This window comes from Sphaeroforma arctica (genome assembly GCF_001186125.1).
Source record: "Sphaeroforma arctica JP610 unplaced genomic scaffold supercont1.24, whole genome shotgun sequence".
NCBI classification, from domain to species: Eukaryota; class Ichthyosporea; order Ichthyophonida; genus Sphaeroforma; species Sphaeroforma arctica.
In genome coordinates this window covers 83,435-95,464 of record NW_014040534.1, presented here as the reverse complement: position 1 = coordinate 95,464, position 12,030 = coordinate 83,435, and the positions used below count along the sequence as shown (strand labels likewise).

The following is a 12,030-nucleotide window of genomic DNA, read 5'->3' as shown; positions in this document are numbered from 1 at the left end:
TATAATTTATCATAGATAGTATCACATACAGATACTCATATGACATCCGCCCCATGTGTCTTGTATAACCATGCCTTTGTTTGCCCCTGGAGTGTGTAAAGCTACTGAGAATGAAGATGTTTTTACGAATAACTTCCCGCCCTGCCCTGTCTACCGGATGATAGAGAATAGATGCTTATCAGTTGGTACTCGATGACTTATATCATTCTCCGGTTGGATAATAATATAATCTGGTGTGGGGATGATTGAAGGTACACCTGTCACAGCTGCATGTTTAATATTATTGAACTGTTGTTTGTCTGTGTCCTTGTATTTGAAATCCTTTTAAAGCCATATTGACCACCAATATGCCTAGCAAGAATGATTGAAAGTGATTGTGTATAATACTGATCTAGTTCGAGAAAATCGGTATGTATATCTTGAAAAAAAAATCCATGTCACCTCTTAAATGCCTCCGAAATTTGCATAATGGGGATCTTGTGGCTTTATTGTAGTTCTTTATACTTAATCCATTAACAGCGCTCCCTTTGTTATTACACAAACAGGCACACGGTGCTATTAGCCATCGGTTAGGTTTTGCCCTGACTAGTTTAGCATCAAGTGGCTGGAAATGCAAGAAATTTTCACCCCATATATGACGGTTGCGTTGAAATTGTTGTAGCACGTTGATGTGTTTCGGGTCCTCTTTCCTGTACTGTGTCGTGCACAGATATACGAAAGTATATGTGTAGCTGCTACATTATAAGTTCTTTTACTGTAGCGTAACATGTTTTTATGGACTACTTGCTGTTTGTAAGAAGGACGTACACCACCAAAAAAAATCCGCATCATCAGTATTTTTCTTGCAAGTTTCTATTTTATTGTATAGTTGGACAATTAACGATTGATACTATTATATATATAGTAGCGTCAAAGAGTTGATGACATTGGTTTCGAGGTAGAGAGGTGTCAAATTAGACATGGTTAAGCAAGCGACGATGGTCCTCTAAGGAGATTCTGACAACCTGTGGGCGTGCAAAAAGCATGTAGATCTCATTTGCACCAAGGTTGCGTATACTGGCCTGGGTAATGGGCAAGCAATCGAGAACATCCGGATCATAGAGCAGCCAGCGGATGTTGCCGACCATGCGGTCGAACCCGGACCGGTCGGTGGCATACGCCAAGTTGTACGCTGGCATGTAGCCGAAGTTTAGTAAAAGAGACGTCAGCTGCCATTTATGCGTTGGCTCAGGTCCGTCGGTAGAATACCGAACGGATATTCGAGGTACTCCAAGAGCTCGTGGTTTTCATGTGTGGTCGAGTGATAGTGAAAGTCCTCATTGATGAGGTTGCGGATCAGGACAATAATTCTGAGGAGCCTGTGACGTCGGCTGCGGACAATATGGAAGCGATGCAAAAGCGGCTGGTAGCATATCAGGCCGGCGCTCCGGTGGTTGAGTTAGATAGTCATCACACTGCAGTAAATACACTGTACAAAGTGCGCCAGTCGCATTCTAATCATACATAAGCACAGCAGCTAATATTCAAAGGACGTATATACCAGTTCATGCGCTGCACATAGCAAATATCCATAAAGATGTAAAATTGTATGTAAAGGTTTATGCACTGGAAAAAAATCAATGCAGTATACATATATACACATATTTGATACTGCATTACTCAAGAAGAAGATTGTATTGATTGCTATTCGTATGCATATAAATACTACTATCATGCGTGAATAATCATATATAAAGCGTATGTGTATGTATGCGTTTGTCTGCGTGTGCGTGTGACTTCATGTGTAAATTGTTGACCTTGCCATAAAAACTTTTAACTTCTTAGCATATTTCAGACAATATGTTCATCTCACCAGTTCTTGTGTGTTTCCTTCTAAAGTTCTGCCTGTAGCAGCTGCAGTGGGCTTACCGACACTGTTAAACTAGGTAGACACTTTCTCTTTGCTAGTTCATTGCTTTGATTCTAATGCCAAGATGCTATCAGAAATTGCCCTTCATTAGTAATCTAAAGTCACCTATCAGCTGCAGTGGGCTTACTGACACTGTTAAACTAGGTAGACACTTTCTCTTTGCTAGTTCATTGCTTTGATTCTAATGCCAAGATGCTATCAGAAATTGCCCTTCATTAGTAATCTAAAGTCACTATCATACTAGGTGTATCACTCATGTTTGCATATTGTTGACTTTCTTAGACCATCCCTCGAGAGCAATATTGAATCGTTTGTGCACAATCGTGGCTTGAGAGTAAACAACTTTAAATTCGCTCATCTGTTGATCGGGTAGTGGAGTGCGATATGTTAGATGGAACGAACCGTTTCGCATATCTACAACTCTCCCAGTGAAAACAATATTTACAGTTTGCATATTAGGTACTGCACTTCCAGGGAAGTACATAATTTTGCTAAAGACTAAATTTTTGTCTGTGTCACTGCACATCAATGAGCACCCTCCTATGTTTGTTGTGTTATCCAGATAGTTTGCTACTATATAAGTAAGTGATCTATAGTACTTCTGTGCCAAAAATACACGATTACCAACGATCACATCCACTTTTAAGATCATGCAGAGTTCGATATTTTTCTGCGCACGTTCTAAGCCACAGATTGCTTCAATTGCTTTTTTCAGTATATCCCGATCCATGCGTCTACTACGAGAAGTTGATGTACAATGACTGTGGTGATTTTCGTGTTCGATATCCTGTTCTTTAGTTCGGATACGACCATCACTGGTTTGGCTGTAAATGTTCTGTCCTCTCGTTCGCAGTTAATGTGTTTGTACGCTTAGTTGATTCAGAGTCTAATTCAGCGTGTGGTACTTACGTATATGAGACTTCTGATGCTTCAGGTTAGTATTGGACACTATTCGGTAGGGCTGTGCGTTCAATTTTAATATCAGAAAACATTGCGATTAAATCCGGTAGGAATAACTTCGGCATACATCATGTTCTCGGACACTTCCCGTGTCTGTAGTCGACCATGTCGTCGATGTCGAAGTGTAAGCTGCATACTTTCATCTTCACATAACCGTTCGTCCGCCCAGTCAGAGTATTTTTTCAACTATCTCTGAAATGGTGGACGATCACTTCACTCTTTTTCGGTATCCGACCATATTCTATAACACAACAAACATCGCCTGTCATATCTGTGTAATTTTCACCTAGACACGCTGTATCGTGTGGCGGAGAACATCTCAGTTTATATTCAGTGAACATTTTATAGCGACGTTATCATGACGGTTATGTAAACAAAAAACCGAAATGATTTCAGCACGGGGTCAATCCAGGGACAAATTAAGGTCAGGAAGGGGTCACCGTAGAGTCAGAACATGGTCAATAGAGGTACAGGACAAGTTCGTCAGATCCAAATCGAGACCAAATTGGGGGCGCGGCGCGGTATTTGTCATTATTAGTCATCAAAAACATTTACGAAATCTTCTTGTAAAAAATATATATCTGCCTCAGGGTTTCCGGTTTTCAAATAAGACCCCAGTCTACGACTGGTTCACAAGAGGTTCCCAGCCAACGCTATAATATACGACCAAACCGTCGCAAACCAGGCCAGCGGGCTAGCTGTTCGTCCGTAAGGGACTCACCTCTGAAGTCAACTCTGCGCCCCAGGATGGTCACGGGTTGTCTAAAGAAAGTTATGTGGTATTTACATAGACCAAGCTGTATATCGTATTGCCTGTACCGCACGAGGACTGGCTCAGTGATCCTCGGCTGTGTCATTGGCAGTGACAATGTCATCTATATACCAGATAACATGGTGTAACATATCTAGGACCTCCGCAAGGATTTCCTGGTACCACCAGGACGCTTCGTGAACGCCAACCAGCATACCGACGTACGAAAATCGACCCCAAGGGGTCCAAAATATTATAATATTGGGAGCCTCCTCCGTAAGCTTGACTTGATTGAAGCCGTTACCACAGTCAAGGGCAGATATATAAGGTTTGTCCACCACGAAATCATACATGTCTGCTTTCGTGGGTACAGGGTAGAGTTCTGAGTCTATGGACTCTTTCTACCTGCTAAGATCCATGCAGAACCGCTAATCGTCGAGGCCTTCAGAAAACGGGGGCGGCTCTCTGCCGGGTACCTTTTAAGCCATTTTGATACTGGCTTGCCACTTGTTCCTGGCATCGAGTGACATATGAGGATACCGCGGTTAGCACTTTCGTTGCGCGTTATCATACAGTTTTAGAGAGATTGGGTCAAATTTGGCAAGCCAGTGGTTCTCCGGGTCATAGGCGACCGAGCTAAGTATCTGTACAGCTTCAGCAACTTTGGCACTGGTCTTGCCTGATTCAGCCCCCAAGTGTTTGAAACCGGTGGATTCAAAAACACCGTTCTCATCTTCATCACACTGCATAACCATCCTCTCACGAGGGTTGTACATACTGGTCTTACCTGCTTCAGCCCCCAAGTGTTTGAAACCGGTGGATTCAAAAACACCGTTCTCATCTTCATCACACAGCGTAACCATCCTCTCACGAGGGTTGTACATTGACAATTCATAATGTTTGGGTAACGCTGGAGTAGCAGATAGTGCTCCACTGCTGCTCCAGCATATGAGAGCGCTAAGAGATACGGAGAATCCGCCGTTAGCCGGACTCAAAACCGAGGGCGCTATCGTTGTAACGCCGGGTTTATACTGTTCCAGTAAGGGGAATCACAGAAAATCTAGCTCCGCGTTGGAAGTGCCTAGGTGCCGGCGTTGCTTTCGTCGGAGGGACGACATGTGGGATTTCTTTTTTCGGCAAGGGTAGCTCTCGAGAGACGTCAGCAGACACAGCAGCACCGCACCACGTCAAGAGTGGTTGCAGCTGCTGAAGTCCTCACTGACGCAACTCGTTTTGCAGCCGAATGGCGTTATTCTGCCGCTGTTTGTCTCACCCTCTCGTACGGTGCTTGGAAGTACGTCGCGCGGTGTTGATTACTGTGGTCACAGTATGCCGGCAGAGTACGCAACACACACACTTGCGCCATGGGTCTACGTCAAGGTTTACAAAAAGATTGTAATTCATATCGAAGAACGAGCCCATCTGCGATTACACTGTGTCTCGTACTTGAGATGGAAGTGCGAGTTGTAAGGAATGTCGCTTGTAACTAACCACCGCTGTGCGCGAGTGGTTAGACAGCCGTTAACTGTATACACATCAACGTGGATGTCGACCTGCTTAGTGGGGATAATAACACCCATCCCGTACAAGCCGTGTATTAGTGATCCTGAGTATGAGTATAGAAGAGTTGTAATATATTCAGTGTTTGTTCGTCGACGAAGTTGTACGCCGAACCAATTTTTTTAATAAATATATTTCACATTATGTACATAACCATGGACCGCCGGCCCGATTCAAAAAAGTGATTTTGACTTGGTTGAGGCTGCTGCTCTCCGGGCAATTCGCGGCTTCGTGTCCTGGCTTGCCGTAAGCGAATCAGTTGACATACTCCAGACGCGTGGTGGGGCCTGAAGTCGCCTTAACTGGGAGAGACGCCTGCTTGGCCTGCTTGTCGTCGTGACTGCCGTTGGAGGTGAGAGCGGGGGTGTGAGGCCTGTACAACGACTCGGGGGAAGAACGTGGGGGATGATTGTTCTCGTCACGGTAGTAGCGGTCACGCCTGTCCCTTTCGTCATTCCAGTGACGATCGTCACGCCCACGACGACGCTCTTCGACATCGTATCGGTCCTGCTTTTCATCAAAGTATCGCTGGTGATTTGTGTTCTCTCTAACCACGATTTTGCGCTGCTGCTTGAACATCGGGTTACTGCCTGCAACACGATCGCCTGCAAAGTCATCAATGCAATTCTGGAGGCACCCTTGTGCTCGACATTGGCTGCGTGGGCAGAGGGGTATGAGAACTTCCCTAAATGCGGGATGGATGGATGACAGGAAGAAAAACTTACGGGGAATATATTTCGTCTCGAGCGTTAATAGTTACATGACAAGGCTAGTGCTCTTATGTCCCGCGTATCGAAACATTAGCACTACTCGCGCTTCTTCGGCGGTATTGCACGGCTGAATGGCCACTGAAGAGCTCGGCATGGTTGATCGTGTTGCGTCCGTTCCGCCGCATCCGAGGTGAGCGGTGGCTGCTTCGCTTTTCCAGCGGCATCTGCCTTTCGCTCGAGTTCGGCCGCAAGGCGAGTCTTTTTCTACGACACGGTCTCTGCTGATTGTTCGACCGGTGGCACCTGCGTAGACCTGGCTTATGAACCATCGCCTAGCGCAACAGAGAGGAAAGACTTAAGATTCACCATTGGTGACATCAACCTCAACTCAGCTAAAGAAAAAAGCAACCAGCGCTTAACACGGGAGTGAAAGATGGACTCCGTAAAATTTTAGCACAGAAAGCTGTGTTCTCACGGAAGCACCGTATAAGAGCAGGCTTCGATTGCCTGTTCGTGCTGTACAAGAAGCGATACAATGTAGAGTAAGGTCTCTGATGGAAAGTTACGTCTTGCAGAGTTCCATAACGCGTCCCTAAGAAACATGCGCGTTATGGCCTAGGCTTACTTGACACCAGTCCAGGCTCGAGTGATCTTCCGACTGTCTAGCCCGATCAACATCTTTCTTAGTCTCTACATAAACATCAATTTCTTCACCAAAACGTTACTGCAGGCATGCCGGTAGTTAATGTGAAGGATGGAAATAAATAAATAAAACGAATAAAGTTGTCAACAGTGAGAATGGTTGACCAAAGAAGCAACTAAATATTAATAAGAATGTACATCGCTAGTTCTAAAATAAGTTGGAGAATAGTAATATAAGTAGTTGAATGGGGAACAGTCAGATCCGCTATGCCATTACGAGTAAAACTTGGTTATTTGTGTTCACACCCTACCCGCAACAAAAGCAAACCAAGTACTCTTCATCAATAAAATTTAACGTCGAATATCATTTTTTAGGAGACTATGAGTAGCGTCGAAAAAGGATTCACGAACCAAATTTACTATTACCTACCTAATACACTGCAGAAATTCAAAAACAGGTAACTTCTGCTTACTACGATCTACCAAGAGATTTGTAATGTAGTGTACAATAGCATATGAAAAACGATTTTTTGGGTGGATAGATCTATTATATACATCAATATGGTTCTCATCCTGGGCAAGGCATCACCCGAATGTCTTATCGCAAAGTATACATCTGAACAAGGTAGCCGTACGTTGTCGATACTACAATGACGTCTCGGGCTCATCAGTGGTAATCTATAACTAGATAGTATATGACTACTGAAGGCGAGACACTGGAAAAACCAAGTACATGAGTATGAAAATTACGGCTCATTATAAGCTGTGACGCAGACAGGCAACATCAACCCCTAAAACCAGTTCCTGTGACTTCATTGTGCTCGTAGGGATATTGAACACTGTAGCCGCGCCTTGGCTGTATGTGCTTTAACCACAAAGTTGTAATATAAGGGGTGGATTATTGAATGCACTTCAAGTGTGCGTGGTAGACCGAAGAACCTCATTGTAAATGCTTATCCACTGTGCCCACGCAAAGCTACCTCAAATGTAAATTTGGTTATAAATAAATTACACTATCTCGGCGGCTAATACGAATTTACTTGACGCCCAAGTTGAGCACTTTTTGATCGTATCTGGTTTCAATCCTGAGCATAAATTCAGCAATTGTTGTGTTTCTAAGATGCTGTTAGGTAATCTCCATATGTGTACTTGCAGCTCAACTCGGGGCATTTTATTTTTAGCTTCATCACGTTCACTCTGCCAATTAATAGATACGCGTATCGTTGCTATTAAGGTGTCTCAAGGATGGATAGTGGTTTTAGCGGTTTAGGATTTTGTAATTCTGAGAGCTTCTAGGTATTCCTATTAGTAGCATTATTTTGTATTGTATAGATTTGTTTGCATTTCCCATGTCTGTCTTTTCTGCACCAGATGCATCGTATTTTACTAAGCGTCTAGCTATTTATACATAGACGTGATTACTTTTTAATTCTAATGGACATTCTATTTAACATTCAGTCGGACACATTTCGATGAATTGTGGGTTTAGCGGTTTAGGGTTTTGTATTTCTGAGAGCTTCTAGGTATTCCTTTTAGTAGCCTCATTTAGTATTGTATAGATTTGTTTGCATTTCCCATGTCTGTCTTTTCTGCACCAGATGCATCGTATCTTACTAGGCGTCTGGCCATTTATACATAGACGTGATTACTTTTTGATTTTGATGGACATCCGATTTAACATTCAGTCGGACACATTTCTTTGAACCCTTATTAACAGTTGCTGTCTGCAAGTCTAGGGGGATTCATTGACACCTGTATTGCTTGTACTTAATAAACAGTCTGGCTCTAGTCTCTTTAGATAGTCGCAGACTCTTTGAAGCTCGAAACGAATGGAGGTACGTACAGCAACGACACAAATATAAATTTGGCATACTGTTGCGTTGTTCAGCGAGATAGTGATACGAAATATACCAACCAAAGCTCCTTTGCTGGAAAAGCTATAGTAATAAAATGATGAGATATAACATCAGCATAGGTATTTGGCCTCGGTTCAGCTTCCCACCTCTTCTTGATTACGAGCGGTGAACTGTATCGTCATGAAAGGTCCAGTTTGGCAGCAAGTAATAAATGAAATAAGGGCAAAAAGAAAGCAACGATGCTCTTTGCTGTCACTTACATTAGGCTCAATAAATATTGGTCACTCAACCCGCTTTTTTTCTAAAAATCATTTGGCTTCATAAGCTTAGCTCGGCCTCATAACTAAAACACAGCAAGATGATTCGTAACGAGAAATTCTTCCTCCTTCAATGTAAGTCTGCTTCCTTAGAGCTGCGTGGATGCTGCCAGTCTTCTATGTATCCTGCTTCATAGTTCGTTACGATTCTACATTTGGTGGTAGAAATTTGGTACGCTTTATTTACAATACATACAAATAATTGGCTGTTTGTCAGTACATTTATAATTTAAATTGCTGCTTCTTGGATGTGTTATTGTATAGCTTCCGTCTCCATCCTTTGTATTCTTATTTGGAACGTACCTGTGCATACAAATAGTAAGAGGTCAGGTGTATAGATTAGTGACAGAACAAATTGCATCCAAGTGGCAAGCATGCAATTACCAGTATAAATCTCCCTACAAGCTCACTCTACTATACCAATTTGCGAATAAGATTTGAAGATTGAGAAGGGTTACAGCTCAGATATGAATTATGCACAGTTGATTCGTTATTTTACCTACTTATGTAAGTAATAACTTCGTATCATAACAAGATCTACCTATTTGGTATAAATACTCTAGATGACAAACAACTCGTGAAATCTAGTAAGAGGATATTGACCCATTCCAGGGCAGACCAGCGAGGGGTGTTTATACGCCGCACAGGAGAAAGTTTCTAAATGAAGTCTACTGCTAACTAAAAGAGAGTTCGAACTTGCAAAATCAGTGAAAGGCAAGTGAGGCACAGAAAGTGAACCAACAGACTGCTTTCACATTCTGCCAAATGTGTCGGTGGTGGGCGTGCATCTGCGTAGGCTATCGGTGTAAAAGCGAATGACAATTTTTTTTTATGCCACCGTCCGACCTCGCATATAGAGTTGGTTAGGCAACGCACTGAAATCTTTGACAAACGGGTATGTCTTCTATGATAAATCTCAATATGGCCGGTAAAGCGAAGATTAACACCTACACACACACATGCAAACAGCTGACCTGAATGGAAATCTCTAATAATCACGCATACAGGTTCATATTATAGTGTCCACCATTGCCATGCGCAAACGCATTTGAGTACACATCGGCTGCTGTATGCATACACATATGAAAATGGGACAAATATTTATACAAGAAAATCCGCATAAACACGCACAGAGTACGTACAGGCGGGCATGTTGACCACGTCCGCATGTACAGTGGCTGTGTGTCCAAGCGCCGCCAAGGCGCCGCGGATGAGTCCACAAGGCATGGCTAAGAACTGTGGGAGAGTACACAGAAGAATGCTCAGTATATGAGAGCAGAGTGCTCCATAGCTATTTGACAACGTTGCCTACAAACAGCACAAACTAGTCTATGGCGTGTCTTCCGTCGACGAGTGTGAGTGGGAAGTACGTCGCTGTTAGCAAACCGAAGCGTGGCCTGTCGTGAACCTACCTGCAGTGAATTGAAGTGCGAACAACAGCTAATGTGCAACAATGCATGTGAAAATGGTCAACTTTTGAGCGCGTGCATACACGCACTATATTGGAAAGCAAGGTCAATATGATACCGCAGTAGGGTTCACAATAATGTACACACAGGTGCACCTCACAACGAGCAGCCGAATTTGGAAACGATAATCAGCGGCCAAAGTCAACTGGTGTGTGGTGATATCCGCAAAGTTGGTTAAGTGATGCGGAAACAGGGACAACAATCGAATCGCCGTATAAATCGTGAGATTGCAGACAACACAGCACAACTAGCAGCTTGACAATACAACGGTATGTGCACCTCGGTATATTTTATGTTGCGACAAAAACAACACTAGGTACAACTTCAACGATAAGTACGACATAAAGTCACCTCATAGCAGAGAAGAAATTGAAAGTGCGAAGCCAAAACAATCAGCAGCCACCAGAGCAACAAAACTATAGTAGAGCACTTCTGGCAATAGTATATTCCACCTCTAATGCTTATTCGAATGTACATGTGTTCTCTACTATTTCCTAAGGTGATATAAACACCTACCGGAGACATCTGCTCGATATATTGGGTGCCGTTGGCGATGGGTGCGAAAGTTTGGAATTTGTTGTCTTGCAGTACATACACGCCCTGTCGCGAATTGTGAGCAATATATAAATATATCAGGAAAAAGGTCGGCTGTCACTATGTTGTACAGCAACGAGAGCGCTAGCGATATTGATTATACCGACAGCCTCAGCACAGGTGTGGTCAAACAATAAATGCTCACAATAGCTCACAGCATGCACAAAAAAAGTTAAAAGAGAGACTCTCACACCCGACGAGAGAAGCGGACGTACCTTGTGATTGGTCCGAAGGTTATCCACCTGTTTCTGGAAGAGATTCATCCAAAAATCTTTGCATATGAATTTGATGACCTCTAATTGATCGGTCATCCGAGGTGTGTCCTGCGTTAACCTATATCCAGGCGTTAGACAGATAGCTGTAAGCAAACTTCCCCATGCCTCGAAATGCAAGCCGGATTATATGTGCTCCATGAGCAGGCAGTTGGTAGTAATGGTGGTGCCGGATATCAATAGTGATCCTAGTCGTGCTAATGGTGCCTACGAAAGCACAGAGAAAGAAACAAACATTGTGCACTTCGATATTCAAAAAAAACAACGAAGTTGCTTCACATCGATAAAATTGGATTGGATTTCAATACCTTTCTGCGAGAGATTGACCGCAGCTAAAGCCGATCTTCTCTAGTTTGACATGCACAAAATCCTGTTGGTAATACAAGTGGGTTATTTGGAGAACGACAACAGACAGATTCAGTATAAACCACCCATGTTTAAAAAGTAGAGCCATTCTTTTAAAATCTTGTCATAAAGGCTTGCCTATAATTTTCCATCAGGTTGCATCAACGAAATATATGCACCATTTACATGCTCTGATCATTATATACGGTAACAACCAACACAAAGTCTTCCTTGTAGATCCTGACATAGATGTCAACTCAGAGGTCTACACACACACACTATCACAGACACAGGAAGACACAGACAGTCCGACAAACACACTTACACACACACACACACACACACACACATATATATATATATACGCACGCAGACACACACACTCTCATACCCGCACACACAGACACAGAAACGCAGACAGACAGAAACACATACACACACACAAAAAAAACCCCCCACACACACAAAACACAGACACATATATTTATAAATATATATACATACATACATACATACATACACACACGCACACAAAAAAATCACAGACACACATATATATATACATATATACACACACACGCACGCACGCACGCACGCACGCACACACACACACAGACACACACATATATATATACATTTACATTT

General features: G+C 43.0%; 2 protein-coding genes across 2 annotated transcripts in view; both read right to left on the bottom strand.

Moving 5' to 3' along the window:
- Positions 1–4,165: 4,165 nt before the first annotated feature.
- SARC_00699 (hypothetical protein) lies at positions 4,166–4,483 on the bottom strand (the record flags this gene model as incomplete). Its single annotated transcript, XM_014305598.1, has 1 exon — positions 4,166–4,483. The coding sequence occupies one exon, from the start codon at positions 4,481–4,483 to the stop codon at positions 4,166–4,168; it is 318 nt and encodes a 105-aa protein (XP_014161073.1).
- A 4,361-nt stretch (positions 4,484–8,844) lies between these two features.
- SARC_00698 (hypothetical protein) overlaps positions 8,845–12,030 on the bottom strand; it is a 4,139-nt gene continuing 953 nt past the window's right edge. The window contains exons 2-6 of the mRNA XM_014305597.1: positions 11,349–11,410; positions 10,984–11,101; positions 10,691–10,774; positions 9,848–9,941; positions 8,845–9,008 (exon numbers count right to left, since the gene is read on the bottom strand). Coding sequence (XP_014161072.1) covers positions 8,959–9,008; positions 9,848–9,941; positions 10,691–10,774; positions 10,984–11,101; positions 11,349–11,410 — 408 coding nt within the window. The 3' untranslated portion in view covers positions 8,845–8,958. The remainder of the gene's footprint in view (positions 9,009–9,847; positions 9,942–10,690; positions 10,775–10,983; positions 11,102–11,348; positions 11,411–12,030) is intronic.